The sequence below is a fragment of the Peromyscus eremicus genome, chromosome 11, assembly GCF_949786415.1.
Source record: "Peromyscus eremicus chromosome 11, PerEre_H2_v1, whole genome shotgun sequence".
Lineage (NCBI taxonomy): Eukaryota > Metazoa > Chordata > Mammalia > Rodentia > Cricetidae > Peromyscus > Peromyscus eremicus.
The window spans coordinates 19,494,607-19,518,649 of NC_081427.1; the positions used below are offsets into that span (position 1 = coordinate 19,494,607).

At 36.5% G+C, this 24,043-nt stretch overlaps 1 protein-coding gene across 1 annotated transcript in view; it reads right to left on the minus strand.

Moving 5' to 3' along the window:
• LOC131921998 (cadherin-10) overlaps nucleotides 1-24,043 on the minus strand; it is a 52,015-nt gene that overhangs the window by 14,276 nt on the left and 13,696 nt on the right. Inside the window, exons 5-7 of the mRNA XM_059276734.1 lie at nucleotides 13,935-14,122; nucleotides 12,261-12,514; nucleotides 6,643-6,779 (exon numbers count right to left, since the gene is read on the minus strand). Of these exons, the coding sequence (XP_059132717.1) occupies nucleotides 6,643-6,779; nucleotides 12,261-12,514; nucleotides 13,935-14,122 (579 nt within the window). The remainder of the gene's footprint in view (nucleotides 1-6,642; nucleotides 6,780-12,260; nucleotides 12,515-13,934; nucleotides 14,123-24,043) is intronic.

The window sequence follows — 24,043 nt, forward strand, 5'->3', positions numbered from 1 at the left end:
CAAGAATGTCAAAAGTTCATAGCAAAGAAAATTATCAAATGCACGACATACACATATAAAAGAGTCGACAGTAATATTAATATGTGAAATTCATGCTTTTGTGTATTAATAAAATAATAAAAATTTAAGAGAAGATTAGACAGTCTAAAAATGAAATGAAGAAATAAGGTTTGGCACCATTGTTAAGTATCTGGTTAAAATGATTATGTATACCATTACTTATTCTAGTGATACTTACCATTTTTCCTAATATTTTTCTTTGTTTTACAAATACAAAAATAAAAAAAACATTATTCATTGCAAATGTAGTATATGTTACAATTTGAAAGAGTTTACCACCCCTTCTATATAACCGTATTTTTAATAAATTAATGAACCTACACAAAGAAGAGCTGGTTTCTGATCAGGTAGATTCACAAGGCTAATAGACTATGAAGGAAAGGCTACAGGGTTCTATATAATTTGAAGTATAATTACCTTCTCTTCTTTCCACAAAAAAGAAAAGATCAACTTAAATTCAACATCTTTTTAGTCTTGCCCATGTCTTTTTAACTCACATGCATGCAGTTGGCAAAATTTATTTTAGGAGTTTTCAAACTCTTGATGCATACAATACACCTGTAAGTGCATTGTAGAGTTGAGCATTTTGGCCTCAGAGTCAAGTGAGCTGTGTTGTCTCTCAAGTTCAACACTCACATATTTTGACTTTGGTCAGTATATTCACTCCAGCTCTCTTCTTCCTCAGTTTATGAAAAAATATCAAGTAGAACTTCCCATCTCACAGGAATTCTTTGAAAATTAGATAAGAAACTTTTTAACAAAGCATCAATTTTGAGATTAGACCTCAAGATATGTTAAATATTTCCATGAAAACATTGTTACGATCATTGACATACCTTCATATCCTTTTGTTACTTTGGAGTTTGTGCTAATTTTCTTATCAATAAAATTTACATAATAAAAAGATGTGAACAGTGATAATAGTTTCCCTCCATTTACATGGATCTGATGAGTACATAGGCAAGAAGTAAATAAAATGAAACAGAACAGAACAAACAAAAAGAAAAAGAAAAAAAATGCTGTTCTTCAGTGTTCCTAATAGTTGGCTAATACTTAGAGGTAGGTATATCCAGCTATGAATGGATCCTTACCTCTCTAGTTACTGGTTCATATGGAGAAGAATGGAAAGGTATGTTTCTAGATTATGTTCTAACTACTGATAGAGTGAGACATATGCAAAATATTTATTTTTATTATTCTTGAAATGGATTTAACTCATATTGGAAGTTCTACTTGCTAATTATGAAAATGGAGTCAAAAGAGCCAAAAATGTTTCATAGGTAAGAAATTGCTTTGTGAGACCCTTCTTTAGCACAATAGGAAGACTCTTCAGCCTCTTTCCGAATAACTCAAGGTTCTTTGAATCAAAAGCTAAATCCACAGGGATGAATGTGCTTTATAAAGCATAAGGCCTGGAGTCATCTATTCAGAAAACAGTGCTTACACTAATCTTTTTTGCTGGCAGATGCTACAGCTTATGTATAAATAAAAGTATAAAGCATTCCAAGGAAGAATTATACTGAATAGCAGCTGGCTTATATTTACCACCTGAATTTCCCTCAGAATCCTTCAGGGAAACTGTAGTAATACAAGGAGGCATGAGCAATAAAGGCTTTCAGGATGTATGTCCTCAAGTAAGGCCATTCCCATGCATGCATAAGCTTTTCCAATCATCCAAAAAGAGGCAAGCTTGAATTATTCTCTTGAAACTTGGGGCTTTCAAAAGATGTAACATCTCTGCATGCATTGAACAATGTTTTCTCAATATATATGATATATGACATATGCATATATATATATATATATATATGCAATATGATCAGTTTTTAGATGTAATTATAGGAACTCCTTGGCTTCCTGTGTATTCTAAGATCTCAAGTTTATTATGAAGTCACTGATTGTAACATTAATTTTAGAGTTTTGTATTTTCCACCTGGCATTTTAAAAAGGGGAAAGAATTATGCCATGCTATAATGCACTAAATAATTACCTGAGGCAGACCGCACTTGTCACATGATGTGACTTTTGCTGTGCAATGTGGAATTAAAGTGTTAGAGGCGGACCTGGAAACACATTGGGAAGAGGTTCATTTACACATGCCTCTGTCCTGCTCAGGGCTTCGTGAGGGACACACTTACCATCAAACCAGTGTTTAAAGTCTAGTGAAACAATTCCCTGTATGTGCTTTTCTTCCACCCTCATTGCACTGAATGCCCAGAACAGCATAATGGGACCCTGGCTACATGTGGTTGGCAGGTGGGCATTTCTAGCACTCATTCCGCAGATTGATTTCACTTAAGGGCAAGAATAGGCTTAGCTCTTAAGAAGTAATTGGCTAAGCTTTTTACAGAATCATAATTACTTCAACTAGCTTTAGAAGTTAAATTTCTCAAAGTATCTGAAATAGAAAATGCAATTCGGAGCTCAGTGAGCTTGAATAAGGATCTTGAGCTGAGCAGACAGCACAAACAATCAGATTCCAGAAGCTCCAAATTGGATCTCATTAGATACAGGAGAAGACAGAGAAATGGAAGTTTTCCTTATGGGAGAAAATGTGTTTTTAAATTGATAGCCTCAAGAGACACCACCATATATAACTCCCTAAACAAAGCATGATTTCGACCCCAGCTAGAATGATGAAGCTTAATCCATTACTTTAGTTGGAAGTTTTGAATGGTGAACTGACTAGACTGCACAATTCTGTGACTCTAGGTGACTGGGATCTGGTTATTGTCTGCAATAGTTGCTTCCCATAGCTCTGTCATGATGGCTGTGTGTAGACTCAGTATTACATGTATGGAATTTGTAGGCAGATTCTCACCATGGCTCAGTTGAAAGTTAAAGCTTCTTGTTAAAAGTCTACAGGGCTGCTCTGCCTTATAATCGGTTCAGCAAGGGGTTGGGCACTGTGAGGTTTTTACGAGCATGGGTATGTGACTGTTCCAGTTTCTTTATGAGGTAACAGACTGCACATTTGATGTAAGGCTCTGTTGCCACCGTCTCAAATTTCTTAATGGTTTTTGTCTCTTATATTTTTTTTTCTGTAGGGTTTGCTCATGCTCTTGTTCTTTGAGGCAGGATCTCCCTGATATCACTCTGATTCATCCTTCTTGCCTTCTGAGTGCTGGGATTATAGGCATGTGCTGTCACATCTGGACCCATAATGATTTTCAACAGTCCACTAAAGAATGACAGGGGCATCCATAATGATGCAGTCCTCTCTGGGAGCAATATCTGCTGCAGTTTTATAAATATATTGTTCTCAGACTTTAACTTCTCATTTTCTAATTGGATGAACTATTGATTTTTTTTTAAACCATGCATAGAATGCAGTGTTAGATCTAGAAATCAAATAATGAATTTTATGCCTAGTTTACTGCTTCTGGCATTGTGACTTTTTTAAAATTACAAAAATCTCCAAGGACCAGGATCTTCAATAAGATGAGGTTAATAAAAAATTAGCAAGAGAAATTCTAACTTAATGTCCTTAAGAACAATCCATGTCCCCACGCTGCCTTGCTGTGGGCATGTGAGCTTGCAGCTTTCTGCTTACTAATTTTAGCTCTGCTATACCAGGTTTCATGAGGGAAATAAACATGTTATAAGATTATCCTTGGACTTTATAACATGAATGAGAAACATCCAGCACTAGATTTTGATGAACAGGGAAATGCAATGTCCAACTTCTTCATGTCACGAACTTCTTTTTCCTCTACCTAGACCTATCTTCCCATAGAGCTGTGAATCCAACCCAGGACTGATCCCACCAAAGACAAATTATTAGAGGAAGTTATTAAGAAGGCCATCACTACTGAATAGTACTCCATTGTGTATATGTACCACATTTTCTTAGTCCATTCTTCAGTTGAAGGACATCTAGGTTGTTTCCAGGTTCTGGCTATTATGAATAATGTTGCTATGAACATAGTTGAGCATGTGTCCTTGTGGTATGATTTAGTATTCCTTGGGTATATGCCCAAGAGTGATACAGCTGGGTCTTGAGGTAGATTGATTCCCAATTTTCTGAGAAACTGCCATACTGATTTCCAAAGTGGCTGTACCAGTTTGCACTCCCACCAACAGTGAAGGAGTGTTCCCCTTGCTCTCCATCCTCTCAAACATAAGCTGTCTGCAGTGTTGTTGATCTTAGCCATTTTGACATCATGAAATTTGCAGGCAAATGGATAGAACTAGAAAATATCATCCTGAGTGAGCTAACCCAGACTCAGATGGTCAAACATGGTATATACTCACTCACAAGTAGAAACTAGATATAAAGCAGAGGATAATCAGGCAACAACCCACAACTCCAGAGAAGCTAACTAACAAGGAAGACCCAAAGAAGGATGCATGGACCACCCTGGGAAGGGGAAAAAATGAGATCACCATGAGTAAATTAGGGATGACAGGTGGGCAATGGAGTGTAGGGGATAAGGGATGAGAGCATAAGGGAATGGGATGGTTGAACTGGAACAGGGAAGGAGGAGGAATGTAATAAAAAAGATATCATGATAGAGAGAGACATCATGGGGATAAAGAAAACCCTGGTACTAGGGAAGTTGCCAGGAATCCCCAAGGATGACCCCAGCCTGGGCTACTAGCAGTAGTGGAGAGGATGCCTTAGCTGAACTGGCTTGCCTCAAAGATCAGACTGGTGAATATACTGTCATTACAGAATTTTTCTCCAATGACTGATGGAAGCAAATGCAGAGATTCACAGCCAATCACTAGACAGAGCTCCAGGACTCCAGTCAAAGAGAGAGAAGAGAGATTCTATGAGGAAGTGCATCAGGATCATGATGGGGAAACATGCAGGGACAACCAAACCAAACTAGTGGGAACTCATGAAAGTTGGATCAATGGCTGTGGAGCCTACATGGGACTAGACTAGGCCCTTTGCTTGTTGAGACAGTTGTGTAGCTTGATCTGCTTGGGAGGCCCCCTGGTGGTAGGATCAGAATCCATCTCTGGTGCATGAGTGGGCTTTGTGAAGCCCACTACCTATGATGGGACAACTTGTGCAGCCTTGAGGCAGGGGAAGGGCTTGATCTTGCCTCTACTGAATGTGCCTCCACATGGGAGGCCTTGCCTTCTTGTGGGAGGGCGTGGGGGATGAGTTGGGAGGGGAGGATGGATGGGGCAGGAGGAGGGAAGAGTGGGAGCTTTGATTGGTGTGTAAAATAAATGAAAAAAAATTTCTTAATAATAAAAAAGAAGGCCATCACATAGCAGGATAAAATGATGACCACCTCAATAGAGGAAAAATTCTCAACATAGAAATACAAGAAAATGAATAAAAAACCACATTAAGTAAATTAATGAACACAACAGATTTGAAAGAGAACTGGACAGAAATCACAGAGGAAATAAGAAACTCTAAAGCTGAGGAAGAAAATCAATTGGCACTCTCAATAGGAGACTAGATTAAGCAGAAGGAAAAAATAACAGAGCTTGAAAACACATCATTTGAATTGTCAGCATCAGAAACAAAAGAAAAGTAATAAGCATTAAGATAAAGCAGAAGAGCTGTGGAGTTCCCTTAAATAAACAAATATTCTACTTCCTGACATACCTGAGGTGAACGACCACAAAGTGTGTAGGCACAGAAAACCTCTTAAGTGAAACCAAAGCAAAAAAATCCCCAAAGCTTGGGAAAGACATGGGCATCCAAGTGAAAGAAGCATTTAGACCCTCTAGCATATATAACAATAAATGTACTTCATTACGGCATATTAGTTAAATTATTAAAAGTACAGAGCAAAGAAAGAATATTACAGTCTGAAACAGAGAGTAAAGTCAAGTAAACTCAAAGGCAAATAGCTCTAAAGAAACTCTAAATGCCAGGAGGACATGGAATGGTGTGTTTCTCGTCCTGATAGAAAATAACTGACAACCAAGATTATTATACCCAGCAAGGTTTCCTTCACCATCAAAGAAGAAGAAAAGACCTCCCATAAAAAGGATTAAGAGAATTCCAGACAACTCTACCAGAATTACAAGATGCTTACAGGAATACTATACTCAAAAGAGAAAGAAATTCGTAAATACCATTATTAAGAACATGAATGAATCTCAATAGAAAAAGAAACAGGCCAATAAAAAATTAGAAACAAATATTACCAATACAACAAACACTCAAATTTACAAGAGGAAAAATAACTTAAATATATTCAAAGCTACTTGAAATGAATCAGAATAATATACTAAATGTATATGCCCTAAAAGTTGCAAGAGCACCTGATTTTGTAAATATATATACTACACACATTATGTATATTACAACCAAATCTCTACTAGACATAAAAAGGAGATTTAGGCAATTCAACACTCAAACCATGACAATATTCTTGAGAGAGCAGAGCAAACATTTTACCATAGCTGCAATATGTTTAGCTATTCCTTATTTTACAAATAAAAGAATTAATGAAAAAATTGTCACTTGAAAAATTATTTGAAAAGTACAATGAAATTTAGTTTGAATAGACATAATTATTTTAATATAAAACAAACACACAAATATGTTGAAATGCAGGAAGCAAGATATTCACAAAATAAAAATTTTCATTAAATATAACTCCTTACTGATCTCAGCAGCTATAACAGTAAGATTATGCCATTGAGATAGTTCACGATCCAGTGGCTTTGAAGTATAAAGTGATCCATTTCCAGAATGAATATTAAAGATCCTGTCAAGGTCAGTATGGCGATCCAAAGTGAATCTAGAAATAGATGATAAAGAAAATATAGGGCAGTAATACTGATGGTTTTCATGGGCAAATCCTAAAATACAAAGATATATACTTTACTCAGGATTATTGGAAACCACAGCGCTGATGTAGAATATAAACTGTTTCACTAGTTAAAAATGATAAGCATTGATCACTCAAGGCATGAACTGGTACTTTATTTTGCATAGACATGTAAGTTCTGCAGATGCCCATCATTTAAAATATTGGTGATTGCCATAAAAATTAAATAATTTGCATGTATTTTGGGACACAGAATAGTGTGTACCACGTGTAGTTTCATTATCAACTGAACGTACTCAGTAACCGAGTCTTCTGATGATGAATCACTACAATTGTACATCATAAAAGTCAATGTCAGAAACTTAGTTTTTTTTTTTTATGAGAAAATTGAAGACCAGATTACTTTCATCAAAGCAGCACATTATCAATTTGTGATGATTTGTAACTTTATATGTGATATTCACCCTTGTTCAGGTTCTTTTTTTTTTTTTTTTTTTTTTTTTTTTTGGTTTTTCGAGACAGGGTTTCTCTGTGTAGCTTTGCGCCTTTCCTGGAACTCACTTGGTAGCCCAGGCTGGCCTCGAACTCACAGAGATCTGCCTGCCTCTGCCTCCCGAGTGCTGGAATTAAAGGCGTGCGCCACCACTGCCCGGCTTTGTTCAGGTTCTTTAATCGCATGTATCATTATAAAATAAATGCCTTAAGGTCTTCTAAAATTGCTACAGTTCAGTATAAGAAATGCTCATGCATCTATAAAGAATAAAGTTTTATAAATATATGAAAATAGTTCCTTTAGAAACTGATAGCAGGCATCATGATACATATCATTTGAAAGCATAATACCAGCATTTGTCACTCAGGGTGGCATAATCAAGGTAAACATCAATATATTTATCAAAGCAGGTTTCTTGCCATAATCAAGTAAAGCAAATTATTATATCCCTGTATCTGGAATAATTTCCAAATAAAAAAATTAACTCACTAGCCGGGTGGTGGTGGTAAACACCTTTAATCCCAGTACTTGGGAGGCAGAGGCAGGTGGAGCTCTGTGAGTTTGAGGACATCTTGGTATACAGAGTTCTTTATAGGATAACCAAGGCTACACAAGGAAACCCTATCTCAAAAAAAAAAAAAAAGCAGAACAACAACAATAAAAAACAAACAAAAATGCACACACAAAAATATTAACTCATTTTCAAAAAATCCTAAGGTAAATTTTATCTCATTCTAACAGCCTTCCATGATTATTCATGGCAGAAGCTGTTTGCAACCTTCTAATTTAAATCTCCCTATATTAATCCTCTCCACTTGTGACACTATATTTTAAGTTGTTTCATCACAAATTGAAAATAAGAAATAAGACATGAAATTATCAAGCCTACTGCTCATCTTGCTCCACCCAGCACCAGGCTGTAGTTGACACTCACTGAATATTACTTGACTCGCAGGAGCTAGCTTTTCTGAGTGGAGAATACATTCAAACATGAGAACAATCTGCAAATAGTTATCAAATTAAAGAAAAAATACTGAAATCCTTGGCACGTTAGAAAACTGTGAAGTCCCTTACTTCAGAAGAAAAAAGACATGAAGAGGAATTGTCTTGATTACTACACAAAACATACTAAGAACAGTGCATCACTGACTAATCTCAGTCTTTTTTATGTGTTTTCTTTCTTGTGTACTGGATTTAGTTTGAAAAGTAAATATTTTCTGAATATTATCAATTTCTGCCAAGAGAAAGATGAACCCCTGAATATAGGAAGCATAATCTATAATCTACACAAATATACTTGTATTCATATAAGATATACATCTCTAGGTTCTATCTAAACCATAACATCTAAAAATATCTGCATTTTCTACATCTAAGGTAGAAGACAGTCAAAATACACAACAATCAGCATCAATAAACTCATTGTCACATAGACTATTATTGCTGGTGTGATGGTTTGAAAGAAAATGGCCCCTAAAGGGAGTGGTACTTTTAGGAGGTATGGACTTGTAGGAGTAGGTGTAGCTTTTTTGGAGAAATTGTGTCACTGTGGAGGTGGGCTGTGAATCTTATATATGCTCAAGCCATGCCCAGTGTGACAGTTTACTTCTTGTTGCCTACATACCAGATGTAGAACTCTCAGCTACCTCTCAAGCACCATGTCTGCCTGTATACTGCCATGTCCCACCATGATGAACTATATGCTAAATGAACTATAAGCAAGCTACCACAATTTAATGTTTTCCTTTATAAGCATTTTCATGTTCATGGTGTCTCTTCACAGCAATAGAAACCCTAACTAAGAGAAGTTGGTACCAGGAGTGGGGTATTTCTGTGATAGGCCTGACCTTGTTTTTTTTTTTTTTTTTTTTTTTTTTTTTTGTTTTTTGTTTTTTGTTTTTTTTTTGTTCAAAGGAATATAGACCTTTGGACTGTAGATTAGATAACCAGTTGAACACTTTAAGTGCTGCTTAATGGGCCATCCTAGTAGAAACATGGAAAACAATGGTGTTGATTGTGATTTGAACTGTGCTTGCCTGGATCAAGAGGTTTCAGAGGAGACGTATATTAGTATGTGGCCTAGAGACTGGTCTTGTGATATTCTGGTGAAGAATGTGGCTGCTTTTTGCCCATGTCTGAAGAGTATGACTGAGGCTAAAGTGAAGAGTTTCAAATTAATTCCATTGGCAGAGGAGCTCTCAAAACAGCCTACTATAGACTATCAAGTGATTATTAGTGCTAACTTTGATGAAGCTTTATAATGAAAAGGATAGAGCTGAGCAAATAAAAATACAAAATGTACGGAGAAGCTAGGAAGTGTAATAGACCTAAAGTCTGTGTTCAAGGAGAAAAATGATTAAAAATTGGAATAAAAGGAGCGGTGACCTCAGGGCAAGCTTCTACTAGCTAAATTTCCAACTTAGCTAAAAGTTTAGAGCTGGGTGGAGTGGAGCGGAGCATGCCTTAAATCCCCACATTCAGAAGGTAGAGGCTAGTAGATCTCTGAGTTTGGGGTAACCGTGGCCTACAAAGCAAGTTCCAAAACAGCCAAGCTTAGGCAGTGAAGGAAACCATTGAAATCAGAAAGTTAGTAAAAAATGTATTTAAACGAGGGGGCCAAGTGCTAGCCCCAATAAGCAGCAAACTTTGGCAGCTTCGGCTACATGGTTCTGGAGTTAAAGATAGGAGAAAGGGACTATGGTAATTGCTTCCATGACTAAGGAAAGCCACTGAGGCCAGGCAAGTGTCAGGGGAGTCCCTGCATGGAGGCCTAGAGATGTCATTGCATGAGGCTGTGAAGTTGAAGTATGGATTGCCTTGAAGACCCCAAGATGTTGGAGATGACAGAGTTCTGGGATACCTGCTGAGGAGAATGCTAACAGGGAATGGAACCAGCCCAAGAGAAAGAAGTAGGTTGCAGTCAATAAAGCTGAAAGGAGTTGGAGATCTGAAAAGCATTTTGACATCGGACATGGAGATGCAGAGTTTGGAGTTTGCCCAGCTGGTTTTTGGTCTAGCTTTGGTCCAGCATTTTCTCACTATGCTCCCTTTCCTATGTTTTGGTGTGATAATGTATAATGTGTGCCTTTTTATGTTGGAAGTGTGTGATTTGCTTTTGGGTTTTGATTTTGCAAGGGATTGCAGTTAAGAGATTGCATGAATCTCAGAAGAGACTTTGAACTTTAGACTTCCAAATAATTTTGAGACTGTTATAGACTCTGGGGAACTTTACAGTTGCACTGAATACCTTATTGCATTATGATATGGCTACAAGCTTTTGCGGGCCAGGGAGTGGAATGTGGTGGTTTGAAAGAAAAGGGAGTGACACTATTAAGAGGTATTGCCTTATTGGGGTAGGTGTGACCTTGTTGGAGAAAGTGTGTCACTGTGGTGGTGGTCATGGTTGGAGGTGCTTTGAGGTCTCATGTATGCTCAAGGCATGCCCAGTGAGACAGTTCACTTTCTGTTGTCCACATATAAAGACGTAGAACCCTAAGTTACCTCTCCAGTACCATGTCTCCTTGTTCCAAGCCATGTCCTAATGTAACAATAATGGACTAAATCTCTGAGCTGTAAGTGACACCACAATGAAATGTTCTCATTTATAATAGCTGTGTGGTCATGGTGTCTCTTCACAGCAATGGAAACCCTAGCCAAGACAGCTGCATACGAAAATGTACTTTCCCTCTCAGTACTTAGAAAAGCATCACCATTAAACATTTTAGTTTATCTGTAAATGCTAAGAGAGTTATGTGATCCTGTTTTAAAACAGAAAAAACTAACACACCATATTTGAAAATCTGCTTTGAAAATGGGAACCAAGGACATAGCCTACTTCAGCTGATTCTCTGGCAAGAAAATGTTAAGTATTTAATGGGGAAAATTAAATACCTATATTAGTTACTTTAATAAAATTCAAAGTAAGAGAACATCCATAAAATGTAGCAATATTGATAAAGCATCTAGAAAAGAGGCATTTATGGCAAAGTTCATCTGGCATACGGGAGCACTGTCTCATTATCATGTACAATTATCTTTTTCTTCTGCCAGTATATAACTTGTGGAGGAATGCATGGATATAAGACAATGTATTTGCATAAAATACATGAATAAGGGATATAGAAATATATATATTACTTTTGACTATTACAATTTTGTTTTGGGACTGGCAGAATCAGCAGAATTGTTCATTTGAATCCACTCAGAGTCCCATGGAACATGAAACATACTCAAAAGAGTTCACTCAGAAACGAACATTGCAACTCATACTTGACTGGGTGACATAAATGCAAATTGAGCTTCCTGAATTTTGGTAAAGGAATGAAATCCAAAACCCACAATAGACTAACAAATTAAATGAAATGTTCATTTGGATGCTGAACAATGAACACAGATATTTATAGTTCTTTAACACACCAGTTCAAAGGCTAACAAAAACTTTGAATATTGCTCATTTTAATGTATCTATCACATCTCATATGCCTTTATTGCATAGAAAGAAAAGAAAAAAAAAAGAAAAGAAAATACAGAAATGATTCTCATGTTTCTGGAATACTCAAATGTTTTTTGAAACAGCTGTATAAAAGAAAACAAAACACACACAATCATGACGTGAAACTGAAACAAAAATCTTCCCAACCATCATAGATGAATTATGCCTAGCATAGTATACATTCAACTATGTATTTTTGTCCTACATCAGTGGTCAGAATAGCCAATATTTTAATGAATCAAACTCATGACATAGGTAATTAACCTAATGGAAAAGGCGAGAATTAGAAAATCATAAAGCTGGTGTGTGCTTTGCCCATGACGTTCAGTCAAAATATCCCTCAAACTCTGTGCACACCAAATGTATGTAGAATTTACAGAGGAACTCTTGTAATCAAGCAGAATTTCATGGTCCCCATATGCCTTTCAATTCAGTTCCTTTTATTCTTTAACATTGGCATAAATACCTGATGGGACTGGAAGTAGAATCTGGGTCTCTTGCCATTACAGTGCCAATGATTGTACCCACTTCAATATCCTCATGAACCTCAAACAGGTAGGAGGATCTGCTGAAAACAGGGGGCTCATCCACATCTTCTATGGAAATTTTCACAATTGTAGTATCTTTGAATGGCCCTAGGTAATAGAAACGTGGATCCACATGGGTATTTTCAGCCTCGACCTTCAGAGTATAAAGCCTTCGGCTCTCATAGTCAAGTGGCTGCATAAAGACAAAAATTATCAAATTAGACTGTGGGTAATGGGATGTCTGCTCTCTCTAAGTATAGTAGGACTTTGAAATCCTGAAAGTTGTTCATTAGTAAAAAGAAATAACAATTAAACATTATTTTCTAATTTTTCTATTTTCTACACTAGTATTTATAATTGTAGGTGTCCAATATGTAGTGCTTTTGGACATAGGAAAATATTTTAATTATTGTACAAATTGGGATTATTATTTAATTTTATCTCATAAGCGTCGTAATTCCATACAAAACATGGATTGATGAGTTACGCACTTCTGTATGAACATATGCTTGATGATAAAAAGGTTATAACTCAACAATTTAAGGCAAAAATTCTATGATTTTAAACATTTGGGGGCATTTACACATCTATATCAAAGTATTTTCATCAGTGTACTGGGCTCATGGAACTATAACTTCTGTATAGAATTTCAAATATGAGCAGTTATAAGAAATATTCAAGATAAACAATATATTAGGTCACGAGAAAAAAAATTATAGCAATTTCATGAGTAGATATCACAGTTTTAAAATATAATCCTTTGACCCACAGTATTAAATAAAAATTATTGCCTGCTCAAGTTTTGTTCATCTTTTTCATTCAGAAAAGCAAAAATTTTTGTTTGCTTTATTACTATTTTCTGGTTAGTAATTCCTACTTGCTGACTTTGAGAAGTGGTTTTTTAGCATTGCTAGTCACTGGAAGTAACAGTTGGTTGTGTGTCCCGTGCCTTCAATAGAATCTCAGAAAAACTGTATTAGTTACCAGTATCTCAATGGTTATTTTTTTTTTTTTTTTTGCAGCATTTCAATTTGACCTAAATAGAAATGTGCCTTATTTTTCTTATAATGATGGAGCCAACTAGACTAAAACCTGGCTACCTTTAAATTCTTTCACTGAGCATATGTTAGTAGAAAAATTTAATTTATGTAGCAGAAGGGAAAATGTGAACAATTAAATTATCTTCTAATCCATTCTGTCTCTTTTTATTAGCAACTCTAATTATTGGCTCATACATCTGGATAGCATGCTATTTTATGCCTCCAACTGTGATGATATATTGCCATTATTAGTTATTAACTGCTCTTTAAGAAAACATTGCATTTACAGTGGTCTTTTAATAACATGGCTAAGAAATATAATTACACATATATTAACTTGTCTGTTTAAACTTTTGTTCAAATCTCAGGTTTCATGTTACTGATAAGAAGAGCATATTGTCAGAATGTCTAAGGGCTCTCTGGCATCAGAACCTCCTTATTTACATGTAATACAAAGCTCAACCAAACACAGCAGCGCTATTTCTTTTGGTAGCTAATGCAAGAAAAAACAGTACACAATGAAATCTCTACTTTCTAAACACAGGGATGCTTGTTTATGCTGAAGCTGAACACCTTTTTCACAGTAATGATGCCTTCCTGTGTGTCCTTCTCAGTTATAATGTCAAACATATCAGTCCCATCTCCATCAATAATGCGGTAATCTACTTCAGCGTTTTTCCCCATGTCAGCATCAGTTGCTTTTACACTTCCAACAGCTGTGCCAACTGGAGAGGATTCAAGAACTCGAAGATGGATGGTATCTGTACAGAACAAAGAAATATCCAAATGTTATTATGCATATACATATATATCATTTCTTTCTCATATATATGTACATGCATATACATATATACATATAAACACACATACAGATATAAGAAGTGAACAAGGAGATTTATGTAAAGAATATTCATAAGTCTCTGAAAAAGAATATGGTAATCTTTTTATTTAAGAATTTTTTTATCCATTTTACATATCAACCACAGATCCCCATCTCATCCCTCTTCCTGCTCACCCCAAGCCTTCTCCACCCCCAAACCACCCCCATCCCCTCCTTGAAAAGGGTAAGGTCTCCCATGGGGAGTCAGCAAAGCCTGGTATATTCAGTTGAGGAGGGACCAAGACACCCCACATCACCCCATCAAGGCTGAGCAAGGCATCCCACCATAGGTAATGGGCTCCAAAAAGCCAACTCAGGTACCAGGGATAAATCCTGATCCCACTGCCAGGGGCCCCAAGCTACACAATTGTCTCCTATATGTAGAGGGCCTAGTCCATTCCCATGCAGGCTCTGGTAATTAGATTAGTGAATACCCTAACTGTCATCATAGAAGCTTCGTTCAGTAACTGATGGATACAGATGAAGATGAAGAGATCCACAACCAAGCACCAGGATGAGCTTCAGGAGTCCAGTCTAACAGAGGGAAGAGGTTATATGAGCAAGGCGGGGGTGGGGGTGGGTGGGGGGGGTGGGGGTGTGTGTGCAGGTCACAATCATGATGGGGAAATCTATACAGACAACTGAACCAAGCTTGTGTGAACTCACAGACTGTAGACCTATAGCTGCAAAAGAATATGGTACAACTTACACTCTATATTACACATTGATGAATTAACATTTTAAGAATACTTATTAAAAGCTACCAGAAAAAGGTGGGATGTCAAGGGTCTGGTCCTGCATATAGCAGTGTAAATAGCATCAACTGGCATTTCTGATTTTGAAAATTAGCTTATTTTATTTGAATAGATGGTATCTGAGTACAGAAAGGCACCTGAATGTGTTTATATAATCACAACAAATCACCTGATATACAGTGAATATTTGTACTCAATATTTTCCAGGCTATGTGTAGTTATTTACATCTCTTACTTTAGCTGCAGATCAAAACAGCTCAGAAAACCACAGAATCAGTCACACAGTATAAGAATCTCATTTCTATTTGTGACAACAAAAACAAAGAACAGTCTGTGTTAGAAACAAAAAGGTGTCCTTCACAGTGTCAGAGTATGAGCAGTCAATTCTGACAAAGCCTCTTTTCATTCAGGACCAAAGTAGGAATATATGTAAGCCCTTGGTGTACCCGCCTGTGATTCCAGCATGAACCTCCCCTACCGCTAACAAGATTTCAATTTTAACACCTGGTCATAAACTACAATTTCTGATGGGTTAATTGACTACAAGCACACTTCTGATTATAGCCTCACATGCCCATAAACTTAATTCTCTTTAGTATACATCAGAAGATCCCGGCCTGATATTACATTCGTATTTCTTTCTTAATATCTTTTACCTCTAGTCACATCTATGAAAGATTTGCATTAAATCAGACCTTCAGTATTTTCCCGGCTAAAGAATTTTCCATTTCATTCTCTGTACTTTTATCACAGGAACTCTTATATCATAAATTTTTTCCTCATTATCCCCATATATTTTCATAGAGTTCTCCAAATACAAGATGTCCTTGATATGTGCTCTTTCTAGGGCCATGTAATGGCATAAGAGGACTTCTCAGTACTAGCGTCTTTCTTACAACATGATGTTGAAATTCAGAATGGCCTCATCCTGTGATTTTCTACATATCTTTGTCTGTACTTGAGGCACTGCAATGTTGACAGCAGGACTCCACTACTGACTTGGCCACTATCCTACTGATGCTCTTTGCTCCCAGTCTTTCTTTTCCCTGAAACTTCTCAACCCTGAGTTGCCCGATGGCTCCGTTGACCACACCTTTCAGATGCCTGTTCATATGTGAGCTTGTTAAAAAGTCACTGCAAACTAGACGAAAACAACATGACCACAAACAAGAGCTTTCTGGCACTCTTCCCAATCCCATTCCACTGCTCAGTTTTTATTTTGTGTGTGTAGCATGAAAGTATAAAATGAAATGGGGTTTTGGTGTGTTTTCAATATTGTCTTCCCAGTGAGTTCTTTTCTTCTACTTCTGTCCAGTATATACATTTCTTTGTAGTAGGGTATATATAGTAGTTGCATATGTGATAGAAGCTTCATAATTAGTTTACCAAGTCCTATGCCTTCCTAAATCTAATCAATGTTTAAAAAAATCTTTGTCCACAATACAATCCACATTACACAACTTGATGACAATTTTGAGAAGACTCATTGCTTAAAGCATGTGCTATACAGCATACAGATCAAGGTAGGAAGAGACAGGGTCTTAATATTGAGGACATGCTCCCATGTGCTTGTGTCTCCTCATTGTAAGTACACACACATGTACATCACCCACATACACAAGAAGAAAAGATAACCACCAACATATTCTTGAGAGTTTACAACAAAAGAAATTAAGTTCTTTATTGCTTAAATAAGGCAACAAATTAGAGGACTGAAACCCCAAAGCAAAGAACCAAAACAACCATCAGCAGAAAACTCCAAAAGGTTTCCAACGGATGCACTAAAGGAAGCTAAGCATACTGTGTAGGGAGAAAATAGGACTACAGAGGAGGGAAATGTATTACTTTATGCAATTAGGAACAGGGAAAGAATGAAATGAGTGACTTGTGTATTAAATGTAAAATGATGTTATAATAAAATAACTCAATATCCAAAGAAATGACTTAAAACAAAACAAGGAATAGTGAAGATTTAAGTAAATACACAAGAAAAACCACAACAATACCAAACTCATTTTTAAAGACTTCTCCAAATAAACAGCCATTGTGATTTGATCTGCCTTTGCTTTCCTTTTCTGTTATGTTAAAAATAGCATTTTATGCCTTTCCCTCTTCATGAAAGCATGCTTGTTAAATATAAATAGCCTCAGTGTTTTCCCTGTACATAGTATTTAGCTGCATTGAATGATATCAGGTTGTCTTGTGACTGAGAAAGTGAATGTTGATTACTTGGTTAAATGTGTCCCCGCCATTTTTCACTAATGATAACTTAGTATGTATTTATTTATAATTGATGTAATTAATGGCTCTCTTGTGGAAAATGCCTTGAGTTTGTACAAATATACCATGTCTCATCAAAAATCTTCACCCTAATTTTTACATCAATCAGTAATATAGCCAGCATACTGCATGCTGGGAACTAATGATAGTGATCTTGATTTTTCATAGTGTCATAATTATTGTTTAGAATTCTGAAAGGAAAGATTTCTTTCACCTCATTCATTTTTGTTCATTTTATTATTACAGAGATGACAGTGACCAGTGCAGCTTCAAAAACATTTTTTTTTCAAAGTCTGTTTTTCCCCTGATAGAATAATTTGATTTTCCCCTGTAATTCTTCGAGATTTGAAACTAGTTATCTGCCCATTGGCTTCAGTGCCTATGAGTTTTCCTTCCTCATATTTTCCTCATAATTCCTGAAATCTTAGGCACAAGGTGTTCTAGATTGTTCTTCTAAGTTACCAGCCCAAGACATAAAACATCAACTAGGTATTCATACAGATTTAGTTACCAAAAATATATTTCTGAAAATTTTGATGAAGTGTAGTGTTCTAGAATAATAGAATCATAATATATAAGTATGTTAAAGACAAAAAGAAGATAACTATTTATACTTGAAATAAGTATCTTATACATCTAAATAAGAATCTAATACATCTTTAACAGGATAATTTCAATAGAAGTAAGTTAATACGTTTTAGAACATCATCTGATATTTCAAATGTATACACACACACACACACACACACACACACACACACACACACACATATATATATATATATATATATATATATATATATATATATATATGTAATGTCATTCTGTATTATTGGTGAAATTTTTAAGGCAACTCCACGAAGTTAAAAGGGAGGTTTATTTTATGGGGTAACTTACAAGTGAAGGGATAGGTTACAGGGTCTGGGAAAGGTGTAGCGCAGTCCGCCAGTGTTCTCTGAAAAACTCTGCTGTGTCTACCTCCAGCCTCCAGGGTCCAGGAACCAAGAGAGCTGGCACATCCGGATCTCGGGTCTTCTGGGGTTCTCTCTTGGCCCTGCCTTGTAGGCATGACAGTTACCGAAGCCTCAAAGGGGGTGGTATTTCCAGGTCAAAGCTGGAATGGCTAACTACTACACTGTATGCTGTGAATATGTGTTTCTCTGATTGGTTGATAAATAAAATTGTTTGGCCCATGGTGAGGCAGAATAAGGTTAGGTGGGACATTGTAACTAGAGAGGAAAGAATAAGAGCAGAGGAGACGCTGCCAGCCGCCGCCAGGAGAAGCAAGATGTAAAGTACCAGTAAGCCACAAGCCATGTGGCAAAGTATAGATTTATAGAAATGAGTTAATTTAAGATATAAAAGTTAGCTAGCAAGAATCCTGCCATGGCCATTGTTTAAAAATATTAGCCTGTGTGTGTTTATTTGGGTCGGAGCTACTGTGGACTGGGCAGAACACAGGAAAACTTTCAGCTACAATACATCCTCCAGAAAGGATTTTCAGTGTTACGTTTAACAAGGTCATATTTAAGAATATAAATCTAAAAGTTCATACTATACATCGACAGACTAGACCGACTACAAGGAAGCATTTCAGTCAGCGCATTGCTATGTGAACACTAATGGCATGCCTTGACTTTTAAGCCTCTGTAGGACTATAGAATAATTTTGTTTGGTTTGATATTTATCATCTATATTTCACTGTGGCCTATACTAGATATAGACCCAAAATGCAGCCGAATTTCTAAGCACTCTTATTAAATAAAGAACACGGAGCCAAATACAGGGGTGAGAGCCTTAGAGATCAGGGAAATAGTGAGAGCCACCAACCATCTTACCTCACCAGCTCTATAGCTTCCAAAATGCCATGACTTCCTGTATACCCAGCCTTTTATTGCCTTGTTGTTCTGCCCTTTAATTGGCTCTGAGCCCAGCTACCTCACTTCCTTGTTACTTCCTGTCTGTACAGACATCCAGGTCTCTATGGTTGGTACTGGGATTAAAGATATGTGTCACCATGCTTGGCTGTTTCCTAGTGTGACCTTGAACGCACAGAGACCCTGCCTGCCAAGTGATCAGATTAAGGTTGTGTGCTACCACAGACTGACTTTTGTGTTTACTTAAAATGGCTTGCTATTTCCTCTGATCTCCAGACACACTTTATTTATTAACATACACATAAAATATCACCACATTTCAGAACAGATAAAGTATCACCACATCAAAACGCTATCCTAAAAACAATGATCACACCAAAGAAGACCAGGAGGCTTTAGCTCTATACAAAGAACTAAAGGTAACTGAGTAAATTTAGGAACAGAAGAGATGGCTATCCCTGAGAAAAGTACAGCATTGGTGCCCAGTGCCAGACAATCAACTCTGAATACATACATCCAGGTAGAATTATATGGACCAAAGTGTTCAGAGTTAGGAATGGTATGCCTATACAAATACATATATGTATGCAATAACAATTAGTGAAAAAAAAAAGGAGGCCATGAAATTGAAGGAGAGGCAGGAGGGGTATATGGGACAGTTTGGAGGGAGGAAAGGGAGGGAGAAATGTAATTAAATTATAATCTTAAAAAAAAATCACTGAAGCTGAAAATAGCAGATGGATCAACATAATATTAATAGCAGCTGGCAAGAGAGTAAGTGAGCTAGAGGATAAATAAAATTAATATATTACTTAGAGGTTCACAAAAGGGAATGGATTCGATTGTCAGTGGGATTTTTTAAAAGCAAGTTAGAAAATTAGCAATGTCATGAAAATTTGATGATAAAATTATTTTGGCCCTTGAATGTTTACCCTAAACAACATATTAATTAAATTCATATTCCCAAGAAAGATAGTTTCATATTCAGCCAATTACTTTTGGTTGTTTTTAAGTAACCCGGCGAAGAATGTATTTCATGAAAACAAAGGGCTAAGTCAAGATCCATGGGTCCAAGGAATGCATAAACACACTACCTACAAAGAAGAGAGAAACTGCCCAAGACAGGAGGTTTTCCCATCTATAGAAATTCACAGAAGATTATCCAACCTAAGTTAGAAAAGCCATGCCAAGGTTCTAGGACTGCTACTGTGGACCTGACCTGCTAAGTGAAGAAAATGAAACAGCAGTTCTCAAGTTGGAGCAGAGGTACCCATGACATGAAAATACCAGAAAATAACAAGAATACATGCTTTAGAGACCTGTATCTTAACCCCACATGTTCTTAAATGAGGAACAGTTTAAAAATATTGTCTATAAGGATTCAAACTATGAAAGATGAAACCCGGAGAGGGCATGAATTCATTTCACTAGGATGAATTTAAGTTTTTTTTTTTTTTTTTCTCGAGGAGTTTGGAATGATGGCTCCATGGGTAAAACCACTTAATGAGCAAGTCTGAGGACTTGCGTGTGAGAGTTAGAGGCATAAGGTTCACTGGAACATTTTGGCTGCCATTCTAGCTACAAGCTCAGAGAGAATTCATGACATATAATAAATAAAGAATAACAGCAGGGCACCCCCAACCTATGTTGACCTCCTTCCTAGCAGAGTTCCATCTGTACACAGAAATGTGCATGTACCCTTATCCCTTACATGCTTTTTTGAGCGTGCGTGCACACACACACACACACACACACACACACACAAACACACATTTTTCTTACGATATTAGGTTGTAGGAGCCCAAATGGGATGAGAGAAGAGTGCAAGAGCGAGAGAAAGACAGAGAAGGGGGAGAGGAGAAATGAAGCTGTGTGTTCCTAGTTCCACGGATTTTAATTTCATGTGGGTTTCACTGGGGGTATGTCTCTGAGAATTTGTCCTACATTTTTATTTTCAGCTTGAATTTCTTTGATTGCTTAACGGCATATGCTTAGACCCAAAAGTCTGTTCACTTTTAACTTGTTATTATATGTCTGTTCAAGTACTGAAAATTATCAGTTCATTTCTTTGTTAGTATAGAGAAATTTTCATTACAAGGTTTGATATTGTTGGGGTAGTGTTTATTATGCTAATTTTTAGTAGCTTCGACAACGTAAGCAGGAAAGGGCATATGTTTAATTGGTTTAAAATGAGCTGGATTATTCTGAATTTGTTGATATATTGATTATCAGTTCTCTTCTTTAATGACTTCTTAGAAATTAGTTATGTAAATAAATATGCAGATACATTAATTTTCTTGCAACACTTAAATAAAATTGTCTTCAAAGTGTTCTAGAGTTTTCTGAAAAATCATGACCGAGTTCATTCATCAAAATAGTATAGATTTAGTTCTGACAAATAAACCAAAGAATTTCATAAAAAGATACATATGTTTTCAAACACTCCTCATCATTGCCTTTTGGAATGTCATTAGTCGTTTACTCATTGGGAGCATTTTTATTCAGTGATCTCTATACATAATTTTAGAATGCTTTCTTTGGAATTACACTTTGCTCAGACCCTATTTTAGGTCAAACTTTATTTGGCCTGTTTCAAATTTTCAAAGTTCATTTTTATGTTCTAAACATATGAAAGGGTGATTCATTAACACTCTACTATTTATTGCCTAGTTGCTTATGCTGAACACAAATATCCCACTTTGTCATGCAAACTGATACTGCTTTAATTGAGAGCCAGTCTGTTCTCCTTCCTGGGGTAATTTCCACGTAAGTCATGAGGCAGAGAACTGGAGAGAAGCACAGATTCTTATGTAAACACTGACAAAGGCAAAGGCATACAGCCCTGGCACCCATCTCTTTTCATTTCTTTTTAAAGTCCTCTATTTGCATGCTACTTATTTTTTATCTTACAGTTGATGGAGCTTTAATTATGCGGCGAGCTTTCCTATCAATTCCAATTTATAGTTGTTTGAAATTCATTCCCAGGTGTCAGATTGAATCATCTGCTTCTCTTTTAATGATTAGAGCACATAAATATTTCTTCCTGGTAAATATGTTCCTCCCTTGGTTGTCCGCTTAAGCACCTGGGCCTGGATGTGAGAAGACTTGTGCAAGTAAAAGTCTAGAGGTGATATTGCAAGGAGGCATTTCCAAGAATGGAGCAACCCATGTGGTAAGTTGCATAAGAGGACTTCCAAAGTGATACTGAAAACCTCACATGACACCTGAATTGTCGTTACCAAAGATTTCAGACAGCTTTGATGCACTCGTGGGTCTTTCGTCTTTGGGATTGATAGTCCAGTTCATGTGCTCTACCCTGCACTCAAGTAACAAGGTTTCTATATGGCAGCATTGAAAATTTTGCTAGTAAATTCGTTACTAGGTTTTTGTAGTAAAATTAGAAATAATTGGCAGTTCAATTTAAGTAAGGGACTTTGGGGATAGCATAGTCAAACTAAGAGATGTGACAGGTGACATCCTTTAGAACAACAAAAGAAATGCCAGAAATCAACCTGAAGAGGAACAAGGGCAAATTGCTTTTCTCCAGGTTTTGAGCTTAACGACAAATAGCTGCTATTTTGTTTTGTTGCTAACAAAAAAATGAGGTTGAAAGAGATAATTTTTCTTTGTCCTTTGTTCTCTGTCCTTGTTGCTATCACGTTTACATAAGAACTTTCTACTTTCCAAGGTGGAGATTTTTCAAAATGCTCCAAATATACGAATCAACAAAATAATTTCACATTAGTTTAATTTTTTATTTGCTTTGTATGTAATCTTATTGCAACATCTCAGTGCTGTATAATAATCTCAAACAATACTTGCTTTAAGAAAAATGACACAATTATGCACGTTTATAAAGCATTCTATTGTATAATGCTCAAAAGATGTTTTTTAATGAGCTTAACAGGAAGAAATTAAAAACAAGATAAAGCTCCTTGGAGGCAATGCGGAGTAGTTAAGGAAATTATGCAGTGCTAAATGGGCGTTTAGGAGAAAGCAGAGGAGACTTCAAAGTCACACTGGAGACTGACAAACTGCTAAGGCTTCCGAATTGAAGACTTTTACCAGAGGAGACAGAAAACTAAATCTGTGAGCACCAGAGACAGGATCACTGCCTTAGTTTGGGGCATTTAGAGTAAAATTAGAGTAAAAAGCCATGTTGGATAGTTTATTTTATTTTATTTTTTTCCATCACGTCCTTGGGGAAGGCATCGTGACAAAGCAACCATTGATCTCCGAGTCTATAGAATCTATCTTGGCATTTGTTTGAAATTATCTGCCAGCATATTGTATCAATACACAGAACTCAACACACGGAAACACAAAAGTATGTAAGATTGTGATGGGTCGGATAAACCTCAACTTAATTAGCCATAAATGGAGGACTGCATTGTACTTACTGTGCGGTCCCTTTACGTTTCACCTGAAATTTAACTGTATTAAAAACTCCTTAAGAACGGCCTAAACATATTTGTACAGCAAATACTTATCCATATTCCAGTACTGGGGGTATTGTCAAAGTTAATTCTGTAAGACAGTTGAAAACAGGGACTCTGATTCCCATTATGACATATGATAAGCGCTAAATAGGTTACTATGAGGCAAATTCCACGGGAATAACTAGGGTAGTCCAGAGAGACATGGCTTTTCACACAATTCCCCTTAAAGAATTGCATTATTTCATCACACATGAAAATGGAATCATTCCCCAGGTTCTGCCAACCTAAACATGCAATTTTACTGACATTTTACATGGCCATTCATTTAAATGACACATCTTTGACTCATATTTCTCCAGCCTTTATATATCTACAATCCACAATTTCTGCAACATAAAAATTCAACTTGAAATCCATCTCTGTCTCTCCCTCCATCTGTCCCTGCTTGGAT